Source organism: Lacerta agilis, chromosome 9 (genome assembly GCF_009819535.1).
Source record: "Lacerta agilis isolate rLacAgi1 chromosome 9, rLacAgi1.pri, whole genome shotgun sequence".
In the NCBI taxonomy this organism is placed as follows: Eukaryota; Metazoa; Chordata; class Lepidosauria; order Squamata; family Lacertidae; genus Lacerta; species Lacerta agilis.
In genome coordinates this window covers 59099287-59120181 of record NC_046320.1, presented here as the reverse complement: position 1 = coordinate 59120181, position 20895 = coordinate 59099287, and the positions used below count along the sequence as shown (strand labels likewise).

Here is a 20895-nt window from a genome sequence, read left to right as displayed (position 1 = left end):
CTTACTTTAAGAAAGTTCTTCCTGGTGTTTTGTCAGAATCTCTTTTCTTGTAACTTGAATTCATTGATTTGAGTCCTACCCTCCAGAGCAGGAGAAAACAAGCTTGCTCCATCCTCCATGTGACAGCCCTTTAGATATCTGAAGATGGCTATCATCTCTCCTCTCGGTCTCCTCTTTTCCAGGTTAAACATACACCTGGAGGCTCTTCCTCCCTGCCCTACACGATGGTCTTCTAGAACCTTTCCTCGCCTCAACCTTAACTGGTTATCATACTCCAAGGACACAGATCCAAATGGGACAGGATAGCCCAGAGGAGGTCTTGTTAGTGCTCTGCTACAATTCTCCCAGCTTGAGAAATGATGCTTCAATCAGCAACGCACTATTAAAATGCACAAGCGCCTCAGTCCTCATGAGAGCCAATTATTTCCCACCCTCCTAAAAGCCAGTTCTCAAGGGGTATTGTGTTTGCCAGCCAAACAGCAGTAATATAGTGGCTAAGTACTTTTGGTAACGTAGAAAGAGTGCCAACAGAGCAGTCAAAAATGCTTGTAAAGAAACAAAGGTATAGAATACCTTAAAAGTCACTTAGGGATCAGTCTGGAGCTATAATTAGAGAGGAGTTGATCCCTGTCACTTTTAATAATAAAAAAATGCACTATGGCTGAGCCTTCTGTTTACTCTTCAGTGGCATCTTCACAAATATCAAATGAGACAGCTGAATTATGAAGTGAAGGACATTGCTCTGAACCTGAAACAGCAACTTTTCCTCTTCCTCTGTTGTGAATACAGTGAAGGGAGGAGATGAGAAGTGAGCCTAAGGGCTGTTCCTGATCCCGGAAGCAAAACCCGTGGCTAAATCCAGACTTCGTGGCAAACTGTAGTTCAGGGAAACTGAACTTTGGCTTGTTGTTACGTCCAATTGGACAAACCATGACTGAGAAATGGCTGGCTGAACACATGGTTTAGGGTGAGTTTTCAGAATGCCAGCCTTACAATTTGGTGAGGTTTGAATTGATGCCTGAATTTGCATTTGCAGACCTCACCAATTTTTTTGCATTTTCTTTTCAGCTGGACTTACCCATTTTATCTGCTGCCATTTGTAATGCTTGTTAATTTCTTACAGATAGAAGTCCTTCATCATCTACAGCTGCTGTATGTCACCCTGAAATCTGATCTGATTAGATGGTCGTATAGCAATGTTTACAATAAATACCTCCAGAAATGCCAGGCCGCCACCAACACATTTGAATAAACAGTGCCACCTTAGTTCCATAACGTTGTTTGCTAACTTTATGCTACAGAGAAAAAAATCTCTCAACTCATTTTAGATCACAGCAGAAGCAAAGTTGAGCTTTCCCAGCTAAGATCAGCCGCCAGAACCCTGGCTATCTCTTAATCTCCATTTTTGCAAATGATTGACCTTTTGTAGTTTTTGACTCCCTGCAGCTCCTGTTGCTTTAAAAAAAAAAAAAAACCATCTGGAACTCATTTGTATTTTCATAACGACCTTTTCTATTACATGACCTTGGACTTCTCTTTAGATTTTATAATGGCCTTGTTATTCTCTGTCAGGGTACACCACGGTGTTGCTCATGAGTAACGACAGACTCCTCTTACACTAAAGACTATTTTATTGTGCATAACTACCATATATCGCGGTGTATAAGACGACTTTTTAATCCCGAAAAATCTTCTCTAAAGTCGGGGGTCGTCTTGTACGCCGGCAACATCATGCGACGTGACGTGGAGTTCCGCCCCACCACTGGCTGCGTGTGTGCGCCGTCTCAGCCGCCATGGAGCCTCTCCCCGCCGCTCCAGCCGCAGCCGCTGCCTCAACCGCCATGGAGCCCGGGCTGGGTGTGGGCAGCAAGCGCGGAGGGCTCCTGTGCGGCGAAAGGGGAGGCTCTCCCCGCCGCTCCAGCCACCGCCACTGCCATGGAGGCCGTTCTGCGCTTGGGCGGCAAGCGCGGAGGGCTCCTGTGCGGCGAGGGGGAGGCTCTCCCCGCCGCTCCAGCCGCCGCCACTGCCACCGCCTCAGCCGCCATGGAAGCCGTTGTGCGCTTGGGCGGCAAGCGCGGAGGGCTCCTGTGCGGCAAGAGGGGAGGCTCTCCCCGCCGCTCCAGCCGCCGCCACCACCTCAGCCACCATGGAGCCTGGGCTGGGTGAGTATACCCCAAACTCTGTTTTTTAACATGAAAAGTTGGGGGGTCGCCTTATACGCCCAGTCGCCTTATACGCCACGATATACGGTATTTACAGTGCAGAGCTAGCTCAATCACTTGCAAAATCCGGAAGTGCCCCTCTTCTGTTTCCCGCCCAGCACCAAAGCCTCGGCACCCTGAAATGATGTCTTCTATGTCCCCTGACCCCCCGATGCTGTGCTGGCGCCGGAAGCTGCAACTCCCCCTCTGATGCCCAGCTGCAACTCCCCCTCTCTGCCCAGCATCCATGACCCTCGGGAGAGAGCTCTGGCGATGGGCTTTGAGAGGAGTCAAATGACAGCAGTGGCTGGGGCTCCCTGTACTTGAGCAAGACCTCCTCTCGAGGAGGTTCCCTACCCTGACCCTCCCCACTAGCAGGATCACCTTCCCTGCGAGTACTCCCACCCAGGCTCTCATCACGAGTAGGACCTCCCCCTGGGCTCTCATCGCGAGGAGAAGGCAAATCCCTGACATTCTCCTTATCGTTTACCCAGTACTCTGGAAGCTCGATTCAGACCACTATACCAAACTACGGCTAAGGAAAATGACACCTGATTTGACAAACCACTGATTGTGACTGACTGGCAAAGGTAAATCAGAAACCATGAACTGAAAGATTGCAAAATGGATTACGCTAACTATGGTTTCTGTGATATCTGAATGTACAAACCGTAGAGAAAGCTGCTGTTCACCTAGACTGCTGAGCAAGACAGAAAAAGAAAACCGATCAGCAGCACTAAGCCATAGTTTGCCTGTTTGTTTGGATGCTCCAGCCATGGTTTGGACTCTCAGCTATGGTTGGTGCAATGTCTGAATTGGGTTGAAAAGATTCAGAGCACCATACTACACATGTATTCTCGTAAGTAAGTACCACAGAATTTAATTGGGGTTACTCCTAGGTAAATGTGTACAGGATTACAGCATTAAATTGGGTTTCCTTGAGTTCTATCTAAGGAAGTAACAGGAGTGAGTCAGAGACTAATTTAGGTGTATGGGGGGGGGGAATTGTACTAGCCCAGCGTGACCCCCTTCTCCCTTGTCTGATGCCATGCTGCAAACTGATTTTACAAACTTCCTTCGTTTGCAAACATCACTTGAAAAAATGTCCAAACCCACCGGGGGGGGGGAGGGGCAGCAGCATGGAATTGGTTCCATGGTCCTTAGATTCCCAGCCCATCTGTTCAATTACATTTTCCAACCAGATTCTGTCTAGCAACCCTCTTCCAATGACTTAGAGGTTTCTTGCTATCTGCATACTTAATCCCTTTCAGCTTATTAGTGAACAGAACTAACCTGAAACCTAATCTCCAACAGACTTAATTTACAGTCTGAGGATTTCCTTCATCACAACACCAATTTCCATAATTAGCTATATTTGAGTGATAATTTGCACCTCGTTGAGATCAAGGAGCAGTTGCTTCTGGTAGGTGCTCAAGTAGAAAAATGCACCTGCCCCAACATAGCCCTTTGATTCAAAAACAGAAAGAAAGCAGGGGGTGCCACCGACTTTAAAATAATTGGCAGTCTTATTTATTTCCAAATTTTATATACTGTTATACTTTGTCCATCCAGCTAGCAACATATCATCGGTAAAGACAAGTAAGATCAATAAAAACAAAAAAAACGGGAGGGAGAGGCAAAACAAATCAAACAAATCCAGGAAACTAATGGACAAGAGAATCAAAATCCAACCATAGAAACAACATCAGCTCAGCTTTAAGCACTTTTAAAAAAATAAATAAAACAAAGCAATGTTTTTCCTCCCATCCTGAAGGATCTGTGTCTGGTGGGTTTCCCTAAGCACTGACAACTATTTCATAATGCTGGCACCACAACTGAAAAGGCCCTGCTTCTAGTAGACATGTGCCAGACCTCACTGGGTGGAGGAACCTGGAGCAGTGTCTCCAATGCTGAATGGAGTGTGTGGGGAGGCAGTTTCCATTGTACTATTTTCACTCACTGAAGCATCTTCTTCTAACAAGTGGGAGATGGCTACTGCTTACAAGTTTCCTGCAGGCATCTAATGGGGCACCAAGAAAACAGAATGGTGGACCAGATATCCCTCTGGTCTGATCCAGCAGGGCTCCTCTTGTGTTCTGACATCACTTCTGATGAAAACAGGTACACTTGCTTTGGCTGCAAAAGTTCTTTGTGAATGAAAGAAAAGTGGAAGAGTGTGCTAGTTGGATAGGATTAAAAATATTTACTCCTACGTAGGTTCCACTGAAATGTATTTATCCGTTTATTATTGAATAAATGTCTGTACCACCTTCCAGAAATAAGGCCTTTCACACAAAATACCAATTGGTGACACTGGGGGGGGGAACTTCTCAGTAAAGCAACCGTGTATTATTAAAACTAGTCATACTGCATAAAAAAATACAGCATAATATATTCACCAAGACCACGTCACATTCTCAGATTCTCTGTCACAACTAGAAGTCAAGGCTCAAGGGAATCTGTAGCCCTTCAAATGTTAACAGACTACAAATCCCATCAGCCATGCTGGTGGGAGTTGGAGTCCAAAAAATTCTGGGAACCCAGAGAATTCTCTACACCTGCTGTACAATTTTAAATACCTGTTTGAAAATATCCAGGAGTGGGGGTGAGGTGGGGTGTTACTGCTGAGTAAACAGGTTTCAATTTTGTACTGAGAGTTGTTCTCCATCTTTTACATTATCAACCACTGGGGCTGGTAGCTTTTTCCCTACTACGTGTGAACTCTTGTAAAATGGCCAGTTAACTAATGAAACACTTACACACTATAGGCAAGGCCTACGGTTGGCACTGTGGGTTAAACCACAGAGCCTAGGGCTTGCCCATCAGAAGGTCAGCGGTTCGAATCCCCGCGACAGGGTGAGCTCCCGTTGTTCAGTCCCAGCTCTTGCCAACCTAGCAGTTTGAAAGCACATCAAAGTGCAAGTAGATAAATAGGTACTGCTCCGGCGGGAAGGTAAACGGCATTTCCATGCGCTACTCTGGTTCGCCAGAAGCGGTTTAGTCATGCTGGCCACATGACCTGGAAGTTGTGTGCCGGCTCCCTCGGCCAGTAAAGCGAGATGAGCGCCGCAACCCCAGAGTCGTCCACAACTGGACCTAATGGTCAGGAGTCCCTTTACCTTCACGGTTGGGCAAGCCACCACTTTGCAAAAGCGTGCAGGCAGAAAATGCTGCTGTGCCTAGTTAGCAACAAACAGTCTCTAAGGTCCTCAACTTCACCCGAGGGGAATCTGCTAAAAAAAAAAAATAGGCAGCATAAATATTACTGATGATAAATTTTACCAATGATGCCCTTGTGAAGTTTATTCTTAGCTCAGCGGTTCACATAATTTCCCGAGAAATGAAAGGCTCTGAAAGCACAGCCTCTTGTTCTTGGTTATATTTCAGATGTGGGAGGGCAGGTGGAGGAAGGAAGAAGCGAACCTCTTTGTGGCTTTCAAATGTCAGGGATAAATTGCTGTTTTGTGAACTCCTGATAACAGTCAAGCTATTCCACATCAGATGAAAGGCAGCTGGGCCAAAAGCATCTGCATTCTGCATTTAAAAAGGACACGAAATGTCGGATTGGCTATTGTTCTATTTAGGTCAAGGTGACCTAAGCCCAGAGCGTGACCAAAAAGGGACATCATTTCAGGAAAAGGACAGGGCAACAGATATTTGCAAACCTTAGAGCTGGGCTCAAGGACAGAAAAAGCGTCACGTTGGCACAAATAACACTGTATTTTTAACCTTATGTTAAACAGATATCTGAACACATCAAATTAGGGGTGGGGAACCTGGAGTCCTCTATGTTGCCAGACTCCCAACTCCCATCAGACCTAGCCATTAGGACTGACAGTCAGGGATGATGGGAGTTCTAGCCTAACATCAGAAGGCTACAGGTTCCTCATTCCTGGTGTCAATAAAATCAAGGTGTCTTCTTCCTTGATCTACAAACCTGAGGTTGTGCTACAATGACTGTGCCTTGTTTTCCGACAAAATGCTAAAGAGGCATTCAGCGTGGCTGATGTAATTGGCCCTAACTGGCTCTCTGCTGGTCCTTTGCCTATACTAGCTACTCCAGGGGTCAGGAAACTTTTTCAGCAGGGGGCCGGTCCACTGTCCCTCAGACATTGGGGGGCGGACGGCAGACTATATTTTGAAAAAAATATATGAATGAATTCCTATGCCTCACAAATAACCCAGAGATGCATTTTAAATAAAAGCACACATTCCACTCATGTAAAAACACCAGGCAGGCCCCACAAATAACCCAGAGACGCATTTTAAATAAAAGGACACATTCTACTCATGTAAAAACACGCTGATTCCCGGACTGTCCGCGGGCCAGATTTAGAAGGCAATTGGGCCGCATCTGGCCCCTGGGCCTTAGTTTGGGGACACCTGAGCTACTCCAACCAATCCTCTTCTTCTGACCAGGCCATGGTCATAACTAAGAGGTGACAAGATCAACGCTCATTGGCTCCCAATGGCTTTTCAATCCATGCCACAATCCATCCATTTTTATTTTATCCTAACCTTCCTGCAAACACCTCAGGATGACACAAATGTTTCTTCTCTCATTTATCCTCCTAGCCCAGGTTTGTGGCTGGGGCGGGTTTTGAATCTAGCTCTTCCTAGTCCAAGTTCAACACTCTTCATCACACAGGCTCTTTGCCAGTGTAGAAGAGAGCCTGGTGCAAAGTTGAACAAGCAACCTATGCCTGAGAAGGGTTTTATATCACATTACCAACCCCTGAATCACCCAGCCTGACACAAATCTGATTAGAGCAGATCAGCACTGCATTAAAAAAATAAAATAAAGACTTTGAGGAATTTGATTACGTGGAAGTGAAAACACCAGAACGACAAGTGAATCATGCCCAGTTAACACCTCCTTTTAGGAGCGCGGAGTCTCGTGCCACTAAAGTCTTGTCCCATCTCACCAGGGAAGCAATAAAAGCCATTTGCCCAAGCTTACTTTGGGTTTTTACCTGGACACTAGCTCTTACTGAAGAGTGTGAGATAGTGAGAAATGTTATAAGCATTTCCCAAGATTAACCCAATCCAATCCAATTAATTAATTCACTTTTAAACGATGCAACTGCCTCTTCCCCCAGCAGAAGCACCCAAGGCTATTAACAGGAGATGAAGAAAACACCATGTACCAAACTGGGCACTATTATAAGGTCAAGGTAGCACTTTCTAGTTAAACATTCTCTAGAGCCGTATCTTAAAAAAGAAAGAGGAAGTGTAACTAAAATCGTTATGCAGGATTAAGTGGTGGTAGGAGAAGGTAATCAAAACAAGCCTGCAATTCACCAGCCATTTATCTTGGGCTGGCAGATTTGAAATTAGACTTGTGACAAAATAAGATTGGCAGCGGGCGGCAGGCTGTGGGGGCAAAGTACATACAAACAGGTATACAAACACACATTTCCCCTGGTAACAGTTGTCCGGACGGGAAATATGACTAAGTCAGAAACCGCAAGGGTGCCGGGACTGATCAGATCTTCCAATATCCTGTCTTTGGGAATTACTAAATCCTATGCGATTAACTGAAGTTGCAAAACATCTGCTGCTGGCAGCAATGGAACAACCTTTCCCGAAGGTTCGTCAGAAGGGTGAGGCATAAGCAGGTGCCTCTCTTTCATCTGGGATTATTCCACATCATGGAAAATGCCTGAAGTTCTGGTGTTGCAATTGCTTTTTCTAAGAGCTACCAAAACACACACACACATACGTAAATCAATAGCAAGCTGTTCCTTAAGAGAAATGGACAACCTATATGTGTGTACCCGCATTCATGCTTGCATGGGGGCTTGAGAGCACTTCCTCAGCTTCATTCTCTGAGTGGGGAAGAGATTCTTCGCAACTCTTGTCTGCAAAAGGCATGGACATTAGTAGTGCATGCCTATCTCTGTTTAACTCAGCCCTAAGTCCCACTAACAGTGCTTACTTGGGGGTAAGTGTAACAGCCAAACCCTGTGCATGTTTACAGGAATGTTGTCTGGCAGCATATTTCTATGCATGCTTACTCAGATGCTAGCCTGAGTAAGTTCAACTGGATTCACCCCAGATTAAAATATATGGGACTGAAACCCGACCTGCTATATTGTGCTACTTTATGCAACGCAAGTTGGCTAGATTTTTTGGTTGTAAGTCGCTTTGAGTTGCCTTGAGCAAGATAAAGCGGCTAAACAACAATAACAATATAAATGTAAACTGAATCAAGTTTCTTCCCCATCCCACCCAAATGCAACTGCGTGTACTTTTGCTAAAATGTTGCCAACACCCCCCTTGCCTCAGGTTGCTCTGCCTCCATTATCCTTTTTCATCATGTTAGAAATACATAGCTGGTGCCTACAAATATCAAAACAAGAGGCCTCCTACAGCACTCTTTGCATATTGCACAAATAAAGTCCACCGGAGATCCTTTCATTGCTGCCCACTTATCAGCGCTCTTGAGATTCCACGGCATCATAAACAAGCCAGTCACAAGAGGCAGGGGAAAAAAGGCACAAACATTGGCTTACTATGATCAGCAGCAAAAACATCCTCAAAGGGTTGCGGGAGGGCATCCTTGTCTTACATAACAAGTTTTAACATCGCAAAAACAGCACGTATTTGGGCGACAGGCAAGGGAGATGGGAAATCAGCAGGGAGGAAGGTAACAATAGCTCCCTCCCCGACCTGGTGGTCCAAAACATCTGGTGGGCATCACTGCCATCATCTCTAACTGTGTTCACTGGGGCTGATGGAAGATGAAGTCCAGAACATCTGGAGAGGAATAGGCTGGGGAAGGGTGTACTTGTTGGCAAATGCTCCTGGGGGGGGGGACAGCAGTACAGTGGTACCTCGGGTTAAGAACTTAATTCGTTCTGGAGGTCCGTTCTTAACCTGAAACTGTTCTTAACCTGAAGCACCACTTTAGCTAATGGGACCTTCCGCTGCCGCTGCGCCGCCAGAGCACGATTTCTGTTCTTATCCTGAAACAAAGTTCTTAACCAGAAGCGTTATTTCTGGGTTAGCGGAGTCTGTAACCTGAAGCGTATGTAACCTGAGGTATCACTGTATCCTTATTGTTATCCTTATTGTTGAGATGCTCATCTCAAAAGCAAATACTGTAATTTGAATATGGTTCAAAAAACAAAAACAACTTATCAATATCACCTGCATTTTGAAATGCACACACCACCAGCTCAATAGGTCGCTGTGTGCCAAACCACAGCAGGAGGACCAATATAACGTATGAACCAATTAATCAACCACCACAGTTTATTAGTCAATTTAAAAAAAACCCACAGTAGCACCTGCCTGGGTCATCCTAGCCTGCGTTGGCTTCTTATCACTCTGTGATGATCTGCCATTGCAGTTACTTCCAGGTAGACTTAACTGCTCCCCCAACACAACAAATCTGAGTCAGGTACGTAAGGTACGAGGGACAAGGAAATGGAGGTGTTACAAATGTCTCCAACGTCTAATTCTGTGCCGTGGCTTAATTTTTGCTCCGAACCGGGAGCTTCTTTCGGGCGAGGAACTTACTGGAAACAGTTTGGTCCGAATACTGTGGCGAGGTTGGAAACAGTCATCTTGTTCTCGGAGTGATGATCAGCAACTCTCCTCAGGAATCGGCAGAGGAACTTAAGCAGGGAATAGTTGGGCTCAGGCAGCTGCCTCAGGAGTTCTCTCAAAGCGTTCACATTTGGGCTACAATTCTGGGTGTCTGTCAGGAAGGGAAGAAGGAGGAGAAGACAGGCGAGGCTATGGACACTCTGCACTGAAAATCAAATACAAAATAGCACTAGGATGGCTGCATTAGACTCGGGGACTGAACAAGCATATTGAGGAAGTAGGATGAGCAAAAGGTATGTAAAAAGATATGTCACCACTTCAAAACAGCCATGGCTTTCCCCCAAAGAATCCTAGAAAACCTAGTTTGTTAAGGGCGCTTAGAGGAGACTCCTTTTCTCCCCCCAGAGCTACAATTCCCTGGCTAGTTTAACAATCAATCCCTCTTCACAGAGAACTCTGGGAATGGCAGCTCTGTGAGGGGAATAGTTGTCTGGGAGTTAATCCTTGTATACTTGTTTCACCAGGACGTAGCCTGCTCCTCAGTTTCCACACGACTTGACTGGAATCAGCCACCACCTGTCACAACTGCTGGACGAAGGGAATTAAACAATCCCAAGTTGAAAAGACATCTCCTGAAAACAAATTCTATCCTTATCACGCCTCGTACTAGCTGCGTAACTGGACTGCGGCATTCCTATATTTAATCTTTGGAAGGAGACTAACAGAACCATGCCAACTACAGGAAGCCAACGTAATTTACAATGGGGTAAATTATCCTAGTGTAACCTATGGTGGATTTCTCGTCTTTAGACCCAAGCCCGCTGCACCAAGGGAAGACTTAAGAGAGCCTCTGTTTGAGGTGTACTGCTGGGGTTCTCCTCCACCTAAAGGGTAAAGGACCCCTGGACGGTTAAGTCCAGTCAAAGGTGACTATGGGGTTGCGGTGCTCATCTTGTTTTCAGGCCGAGGGAGGCGACGTTTGTCCACAGACAGCTTTCTGGGTCATGGGGCCAGCATGACTAAACCGCTTCTGGCACAACAGTACACTGTGACAAGTGCCAGAGCGCACGGAAATGCCGTTTGCCTTCCCGCCGCAGCGGTACCTATTTATCTACTTGCGCTGGTGTGCTTTCGAACTGCTAGGTTGGCAGGAGCTGGGACAGAGCAACAGGAGCTTACTCCTTCATGGGGATTCGAACAGCCAACCTACTCATCAGCAAGCCCAAGAGCCTCAGTGGTTTAGACCACAGCGCCACCCACTCCCACCACGACTCAGGATGTAAATAAACCATATATTGCAAAGATGCCACTGTCTCTGCTGAGCCTCATTGTCCAAAAGGAAACAAGACCCTGGTGCCTTGGAATCTCGCAGCACTCGGAGATTGGGGTGGGGTGTAATGCTGTGTTCCCAAATCAAACAAGCTGGAGAATCTGAGACAGGGACATGTGCCAAAGGGCGACTCGTCCTGACACAGGCCTGCGTCCTGCATGCTACGAGTAGCTATCAGATGACACGCCAGGATGTTATTTTACGATGTTGCTCGCCTGTGGCTGGAGACTTGTGGCTATCTGGCTCCTTCACACCCTGTTTAACTCACTGAACTGAACAGCTGTGACATGGATATAATATCCTCTCTTTTAAAATAGAAGGGATGTACAAATCAAATCTAACAGGACAGGCCTTTTTATGGGCAGGCAGATACTAGCATTTATGCAAGTTCAACCCCGCAACATGGGACAGATGCATTGCAGGGGGGATGGACTAGACCAGGGATGTCCAACCAGTAGATCGCGATCTACCAGTAGATCCCCGGCTCATCCTGGTAGATCGTGGGATCCTTATTGTGTACAAAAAGTTACGGGGGGGGGGAGCTAAAAAACTCTGTGCAATCCTCCCCTAAAAAAGCTCAACAACTCTGGGGAATCCACCCACCCCACGCAACTCCTCCTCCCTCCAATGACAATGGGTAGATTACTGCCAGTTTTTTGTAGTACTGGGAGTAGATCACAGTCTCTTGGGAGTTGGACATGCCTGGACGAGATGATCCTCAGGGTCTCTTCCAGCTCTACAGTTCTGTGATTCTGACGGCAACATGGAAATGTCAGCTTTTGGCAGGACGATACAGTCAACCAGCTTACAAAGCATTTACATGTGCATCATACTGAAATCATAATCACTGGTGGGGAAACTCTGGATCTCGTGGGGTGGGTCTAACTGAGCCCAGCAGAAGCCCCAGTTTGTCCCACAAGCCAAATGGAGCTGAACGCAACCCCTATTTGCATCAAGCGTTGATCAGGATTTCCAGAGTGCGGCTGATCCAGTCAGGGCTTGCATTTGATGTCAAATTTAAAGGGAGTCAAATGCATGCCCTGCTTGCAGAAGGAGTATCCCTTCAATGTTCCAGTTTGTCACTTTAAATCTGCTGTGTTACTTGCCCCATACCTGATGTCAGGAGCTATGTCAGGTGTAGGGCAGGTGAGTATGACTGGGGGCAATCTATTTGAACAAAGGTCCTTTTCATCCCTCGAAAAACCAGCAAGATGTTAAATCTTGTCCAGGATAAAACACTCTGTAGCCAAGGCAGCTATAATCTTTAGGCAGTTGGCCCCAGAGAAGTCCAATTAAATAAATGTGGCTTTCCGATTTCTTTAAGTGTGTCACCCTGGACAATACCACCATCCTCCAAAACTCAACTTCATCTTCCCAACTGTTACTTTGCATCTTCATTTCTTGAGGTTTCCTCGCCTACTTTCTGGAACGTCCCCCCAACAGAGCCTCTAACCACAATTTGCCATCAGATCTGGATTGGCAGGCTACAATTATCTCCTTGCCTCTTGTGCAAAGAGTTCATCCATGGTGACCAAGATTCAATGGGGAAGTCTCTAAATTAACCATAGTTTTCCAGAATACGTAAGCTCTGGATGATAAAGGAGCTCACATGACCTCCCTGTGAAACTTCCTTTTCAAATCTTAGCCGCATCTTTTCATAATGTTTAAAGTTGTTCCAATACCTTCAAACCACCTGATTCTGCAATGTGAGGGAGTTCAGCCAAACCCTCTAACCTTGTTCCTAAATTACAATTTGTTTTATCTGTAAACAGTGCAGAAATGCATTATTACTCCTTCGCTGAACATTATTTCCAACACAAAAGCATTGTGTGTTTTGCTGAGTGGCAAGTATCTGGGATCTTTATGGCTACAAACAAGAAATCATTCTTCTTCGCAGCTAACCTTGATCTTATCACAACACAAGTTCAAGAGCGAGTGGCAAGCTGTGCTGGAAAAAAGGCCCCGCCACCAAAAAACCAAAAAACAGCTGACTGGCAAGCCATTTTTAATGCAAAGCTATGCTCAAACGAAGGGCAGATGTCAGCAGTCAAACCCACTCATACTGGAAACTCTCTAGCATTTTACAAAAAGAGGAGTTTAAATATGTTCTGCCCATTAACCAAGAGGAATATAGCAAAGAGAGAGAAAGTGGAGTGTTTGGCTCAAAAACCACGACTTAGTTCTCACCGAGATGGTAAACCTGTTGCTGGACGGTACCATGTTAACCCAGAGCTTCCGAAATCTTTGAGTCCATGAGCCCCTTGATGAGCTTATAAAGTTGCCATCAACCCAAATTCTTGGGAACGCAACTGAAACAAAGTCAACACTTCTGTCAGGAAACCGCCCTCGCCGGAGCTGGAAGCGGTCCCGGGCCTTTTTCAATATCGGGAACCCCCGTCTCTGCTGAGCAGCTCGACATCTTCCCCCAGTGGAAGAAGCGATCGCTCTTCCAGCGGGGAGGGGGAGATGGAGGCAGGAAGTGGGAGCAGGGGCTGTGGCAGGGATGGAGAGCCTCTGCGCCAAGCGGGAAGAGGAGGAGAAGGACCCTTTCCGTCACCCCATTTTAGCAGGGAGGAAGGACGTAGAGGGGGTTGGCGGGGGTTCAGGATCCTGCGCCTTTTATGTTGGGCAAAGAACCGGAAACGGACATTCCCGGACTCTGCAGAGGGATGAGCCGGACGTCTTTATTTTAGCTCCACTGTAAATATCTGCATAATAAAGAACTTAGTGATTAGAAGTGATTTGGCTGATTTCTCATGAGCAACCACTGAAACTCCTTACAACCTCTTAATCAAAGATTACCATTATTCCAAAGCCTTTTAAAAAAAAGTCTTCTTCAAGTTTCTCCAAGGCAGCCTGCTTTTGTATCTTTGGGGAAGGAAAAGAGGGGCAATAGAACTATTGTTTTGACATTGTAAAGAAATCTTCAGAAAGTGAAGGTCTGCACCGTTACACATTTTGTAAAGCAATGAAGCTGCATGGTCTGAGGATACTGTGGAATCATCTTATTAAACACAATAGTTTTCACAGTCGCAAGGGAGGCACACTCTGCACAGGCCTGTGCTCTTTATTTCTGAGGCTCACAGTCCTTTGACAGTCCAGCTTCACCCCCTCCAAACAGGGCATCTGAGGGGAGGGATTCCACTGCCTTCCGATGGTGGTAGCTCTGGGGTGCTTCTTGCTGGCAGAGGGATCTCTCTCTCTGCCTCATCCAAACCCCTCCAGCCCAGAAGATTCTCTGATCCATCTATGTCAGTATTGTGTACACCAGCCTTGCCCAGCCTTGCGCCTGCCAGATGTTGTGGATTACAGTTCCAGCTGGCATGGTCAGTCTACACTAATTGGCAGTGGCTCTCCAGATTTCAGATGGAAGTCTTTCCCAGTTTTACCTGGAGATGCCAAGGACCGGACACTCTTCACCGCTGAGCAACACCTTTTACTCATTTAGCGAAATTTGCTTGGGGTGTCGGGTGGCATGTACAGGAATTGACCCTCTGCCAATTCAGACTGGCCAAGTGTTCAGAGAAGCAAAGCAACCCTATTCAATCAAATAAATTTTATCCACTGACTAGCACAAGTTGTTTTTGCAGGACAACATTTTTTTTCTGCGACTGGGAGTACAGTCGTACCTTGGATCCTGAACGCCTTGCGAGTCAAACGTTTTGGCTCCCGAACACCGCAAACCCAGAAGTGAGTGTTCCAGTTTGCGAACGTTCTTCAGAACCCAAACGTCCGACGGGGCTTCTGTGGCTTTTGATTGGCTGCAGGAACTTCCTGCAGCCAATCGGAAGCCACGCCTTGGTTTCCAAACGTTTTGGAAGTCGAATGAATTTCCGGAACGGATTCCGTTCGACTTCCGAGGTACCACTATATGCATGTTGCCATTTCCCATGGCAGCTGCCCTGTTTAGGGGAAATGATTAAAATAGTAACACCAGCACCAACAGCTATAGATCTAGTGAACTCCACCAAGAACAATATACACAGGGATGCATGCTTGATGAAAAGATTGTCACCTTGATACAGGTGTATGAATTTGGGATGTGCTGCAGAAGTGATCACCCGATCAGGCAGCTCCCTCAAAAACAATTTCAGCAAACTGGCCGCTGAGCTGACGTCGCCTTCCACAGGCAGCTCCACTTCCTTTCCGTTCTCGTACTTCCCTCGGAGACGCTCCATGGTTTTCAGGCTGCCGTTCACCCTGAAAAGACCTTCCTGTTTCAGCCCTGTAATTACACATTAAAAAGGAGGAAGATAAATAAATAACTGGCACACCCGATGCCCTGCTTTAAAAATAACACAGCCAGAGCCACCGATGGCAAATGCTAAACCTAACAAAAAAAGTTGGCTTTTAACTGTCTAGCAGTGAAAACGAGGGCCAAAAAAATGTAGGCCTGGCCTAAACATATATGCACAACAAGGTGGTAAAAACCAAGGTGGTTTTTACTTTTTATAAGAGAGCCAGTGTGGTGTAGTGGTTAAGAGTGGTAGATTCGTTATCTGGGGAACCGGGTTCGCGTCTCCTCTCCTCCACATGCAGCTGCTGGGTGACCTTGGGCTAGTCACACTTCTTTGAAGTCTCTCAGCCCCACTCACCTCACAGAGTGTTTGTTGTGGGGGAGGAAGGGAAAGGAGAATGTTAGCCGCTTTGAGACTCCTTCGGGTAGTGAAAAGCGGGATATCAAATCCAAACTCTTCTTCTTCTTCTTAAGATCCAAGGTGGGAGAATGGAACTGCCTCATTTCGAACTGTGAAGGGGGAAATATCACAATTCTGAATGCTCTCTTGTGTGGAAAAAAGACACACCCTACAAATAGGAAATTAGTGCAGTGGAGAACAAGCTGGGTTTGCCTGGTGACTTCATTATATATTATACAGTGCTCCCCCCCCCAAAAAAAATGTTTGGGGTACTCTCCATTTTGACTCAAGAAAATCACAATTTTATAGTTCAAATCGGGGAAAATAAATACAGTAAATGGACAAAAGTACAAAGAGTCACAAAATGTTTAGGGGTATGCATACCGGAAAAAGCACTGTGTGTATGTGTATGTATATGTGTATGTGTATGTATAAGTGTGTGTGTGTGTGTGTGTGTGAGTGTGTATAGGTTCCAGGGAAAAACATTCCTCTTCAACCAGGCCTTTGGCTGTTTAATATTCTACAGCCTTTTAAATGTGTCTGTGGGAAGGGAGGCTTATCGTTTTGCTGTTTTGTTTTACTTATTTGCTTGTTTTCATCCTGTATTTTATTCTGTGAGCCATCCCGAGATCTTACGATGAAAAGCAGCATATAAATCAAATAAATAAATAAATAAAGTAAACAAAAAAAACCCCTTTGGTTGTTGTTTACCCCTGACACGAGCTAAGAGTCCCAGCATCCTTAATAAACTACAGTTCCCAGGGTTATTTGAGGAAGAGCCACGTGGTCTAAATGTGCTCTCGGTGTATGGTGTTGGCATGACCGAAGGGTGTTGCTTCCACACGGGGGAACATTCCCCATTTTCAGACCACCTGAACCAACACATTGAAAGAGGAGGGCTAGTAAGAACTGGGGGCCACTTCCAACTGGCTGGTCACTGCAAGATGGAGTGCACACGCCGCCATGTTTTTTTGCTTGCCTCCCCCGGCCTGCCTGACATCCGCCTGTTGACATTCAACTGGTGCAGTTTTCCCCAGCACAAACTCGCAGAGCTACAATTCCCAGAGTTCCATGTGAAGAAGGATTGATTGTTAAACCAGCTCATGTGAGGAGAATAAGGGTCCTCTAAGAGCTCTCAGCCCCCTTAACAAATGACGGCTCGCTCCCAGAATTATTTCGGGGAGGAAGCCATGACGGTTTGAAGTGAGATCTCCACGCTTTAAATCAGGCATAGGCCCACCAGATGTTTTGGCCTACAACTCCCATGATCCCTAGCTAACAGGACCAGTGGTCAGGGATGATGGGAATTGTAGTCCAAAACATCTGGAGGGCTGAAGGTTGCCTATGCCTGCTTTAAATGTATGTTGTGAATGTTGTTGCCTAAGTGCATGGGTAGGCAAACTAAGGCCCGGGGGCCAGATCCGGCCCAATCGCCTTCTGAATCCGGCCCGCGGATGGTCAGCGTGTTTTTACATGAGTAGAATGTGTGCTTTTATTTAAAATGCATCTCTGGGTTATTTGTGGGGCATAGGAATTCGTTCCCCCCCCTCCAAAATATAGTCGAGCCCCCCACAAGGTCTGAGGGACAGTGGAATGGGCCCCTGCTGAAAAACTTTGCTGACCCCTGCCTAAGTGGGTTCGCCTGGGCAAGAATCCTGCTTCAGACCTTCCTTCCCAAGGCAGAAAGGCCCTCATTTAGCCCACAGGAGTTCGCACAAAATGCCTCAAAAGGTCCTCAGCAGAAACCATCCTCCACTAAAGCCTAGCAATCCTACTCTGACATCTGCTGGAAAACAGGGCACATTGCAGAAAAGCAAGATCCCTTTAAATCAGATAGTTGAGAATTATTCATACGCCTTCAAACTTAAGACTACTTGCTTAGTTCTTTAACTTGCATGCACACAAATATAAGCATTACGGAGCATTTAAGATTAGATTTATTTTATAATTATGTGAAATTCGAAACTGAACCTACTTAGTATGTTGGTGCTCTTAGATCCCCAGTTTCTTCCATTTTAATTTTCTTTCACCATTATCAGTATTATTATTATTCCCCCTTTTCCTTCCAAGGAGCTTAAAGTGGTATACATGATTCCCCACCTCTCCATTTCATCTTCACAACAACCCTGTGAGGTAGGTTAGGCTAAGAGGTGGTGACTAGCCCAATGTCAGCCAGTGAGCTTCTGGCTGAGTGGGGATTCAAACTCTGGTCTCCCAGGTCCTGGTCTAACACTCTTAACAACGTTACAGCACACTGGCACCCTTAGATCTAACCATGACACCACACTGGCTTGAGCAAGTCTGCATTAGACCACGAAAATCAGGGGGCTTTGAAAATCATCGCAGAGATCAAGACCCGGCTGTTTGAAGTAACACGAGGTGGCCCCCTTGCAGACGATAAGCAGGTCTGGGTGTTGACAGTGTCTATCCAGACTATCTTGAGTACCAGGATGGAAGAAAGTCAGAATGGAACTGTTCCACGTAAAGTGAAATAAAATATACACATGCATCTACACCACTGACTTGAGCTTTCAGAACAGCTATTACAGTCGTACCTTGGCTCCCGAACATCTTGGGAGTTGAATGTTTCGGTTCCCGAACGATCGAAAACCAGAAGTGAGTGTTCCGGTTTTTTAACGTTCTTTTGGAAGCTGAACGTCCGACGGAGCTTCCGATTGGCTGCAGGACCTTCCTGCAACCAATCAGAAGCCGCGCTTTGGAAGCTGAATGGACTTCCGGAACAGATTTGTGCCAATACGTTCACACAAAACATGCACAGAGGTTATACAATGTCCCTTGTTTATTGAGCATTCCTCTTGAAATGTTCTCACAAAGTTATACAACAATACCAGATAGCGGCTGTTATTCCGCACTTCCCGGGGGCAACATCCCACCACTTTTTTTATTTGACTTTTTGCAGCGACGAGATAATTGCACAAGAAAGTGTGTGGTAATGACGGTCAAATCTTATGCAAACAAACAAACAAACAAACAAAGTGTCCCTGGAAGAGCCCCGAACTTAGTTTAAGAGTTTTCTTTTAAGGAGAAACACAGTCCTAGGAGGGTGCCTGGGGTCTCTAATAGACACTACCCAGAACCCCCAAACTACAATCCCCAGCATTCTCTGGAAGTGGGTGGGGAGAGAGAGAGCCAATAGAAGTTACAGACCAAGATAAAATGCATTTACACATTGAGAGTACAGATAGCCCCTTAAAGCAAGAGTGGGGAACCTGCAACTCTCCAGAATTTGTGGGACTGCCACCCGGAAGCAGAAATCCCAACAGCAGGAAAGACAGGAAGCTGAGTTCTTGTTCTGATTTATTGTATGTAAGCTGCTCTGGGGGCCCAGCTCTGGCTGGAGAGTTGGGTCCAAACGCCCAAAGTAAGTAAATAAATAATATTGTGAACCGACCTGAGATCTTTTGATGAAGTATGGTATATAAATCAAATTAATAATAACAACAGTAAGCCCCCACCAGTCCCAGCCAACATGGCCTATGGTCAGGTATGATGTAAGCTCTGCAACATCTGGTGGGCCACATGTTCGCTACCTGTACCTTAAAGACAAACCTTTCTTTCCCCCTTTTTTTCCAACAAGGAGTGTTCCGCTAGCAGCTTACCATGCCAAGTCAGGTATTCGACAATATCCCACACGATGGCTGGGACTCCGTTCTTGCTCAGTCCCCGCTGCTGAAGTTCATGCAGGCTTACGCCAAACACCTTCTGGCAGGCAGCTCCCCTCTGGCCGCTCAGTGGGGCTGCCGCAATCTTCTTCATGTCTTCTTTCAGCCTGACAGCGGATTTACTTTGCTTGAAAGAGCACAGAAAGAGGGAGCAGTCGGTCATCGTGACTATAGGGGGCTGCATGGTGGCTCTACGAAAGGAAAGCCGAGCCTTTTGGGTTTTAAAATTCGCAACAAAAACAAACAAAACCCGGCGGAGCAGAATTCTTCCGAAAAGATCTGGGACGGAAACATGCACACACAGGGAGAGACTGAAAAAGAAAAAGAAAGTCAGAGAGGAGGAGCCTGGAATACGTAGCCGAGCAACCGAGTGGATAACTTGGAAGTCTCCAAGCTGCATCGCCAGAGCAACTGTGGGTGGAGCAGAAATGAGAGACACACTCTATGAATGGAAGCCGTTCTTCTCTGAAACATCAGGGTAAAACATAGAGGTAAATAGCCAAATGGCCTGGCACGGAAACCAGACACTGAGAAATGGATTTCAGCCGCAGCGGAGGAGCAGCACCACTGTTTACAAGCTGGATTTTTCCTAACAGCCTTGCTGGTTCAGGGCAATAGCCCATCTACTGTAATCCAGAATCCTCTTCCCACATTGGCCAAACAGATGCCTTTGGGAAGCCCGAAATATACTGTGTGTGTGTGTGTGTGTGTGTGTGTGTATATATATATATATATATATCCTTGGGCTGGTTAGTCTATAAAATTTTATCTACAGTGGGACCTCGACTTACGAGCTCCTCAACGTACGTCGTTTTCGACTTCCAAAACACTTCCGGGAGGAAAAAAAATGGCCGCCGCTTCCGAATTTTTCAACCTACGAAGGGAAAGTGGCGGCGCGATACCTCAACCTACAAGTTTTTTAATGCGGTTTTCTCGACCTACGAATTTTTTTCCCCTCCGGAGACAGCGCCTTTCGAGTTACAAAAATTTCAACCTACGAGGGCGCCTTCGGAACGCATAAACGTCGTAAGTCGAGGTACTACTGTATTTGTTTTCTGGAAGATGGAGCAAGCTTATTTTCTCCTGCTCTGGAGAGTAGGACTCGAACCAATGGCTTCAAGTTACAAGAAAGGAGATTCCGACTAAACATTCAGAAAAACTTTCTGACGGTAAGAGCTGTTCGACAGTGGAACAGACTCCAACAAGAGGTGGCAGACTCTCCTTCCCTGGAGGATTTTAAGCAGAGGTTGGATGGCTATCTGTCACGGATGCTTGAGTTGATACTCCTGCATCACAAGGGGGTTGGACTAGATGACCCTTGGGGTCTCTTCCAACGATTCTGTGAGTCAAAGCTAAAATGTGGACATTTGCCACAAAAAACCCAGAAAAATAACGGTGTGCATTATTTTTAACACTGCTGGCTGGCATGCATCAAAAACAGCTTCCCCCATCACTACCTGTTGCGATAGATCCTGCATTCACACATCTAT

At 46.2% G+C, this 20895-nt stretch overlaps 1 protein-coding gene across 1 annotated transcript in view; it reads right to left on the bottom strand.

The window, feature by feature from the left end:
• The window catches only part of FAM13A (family with sequence similarity 13 member A), a 137717-nt gene that overhangs the window by 114601 nt on the left and 2221 nt on the right, over window positions 1–20895 (bottom strand). Inside the window, 3 exon segments of the mRNA XM_033160600.1 lie at window positions 9726–9906; window positions 15101–15310; window positions 19343–19532. Of these exon segments, the coding sequence (XP_033016491.1) occupies window positions 9726–9906; window positions 15101–15310; window positions 19343–19532 (581 nt within the window).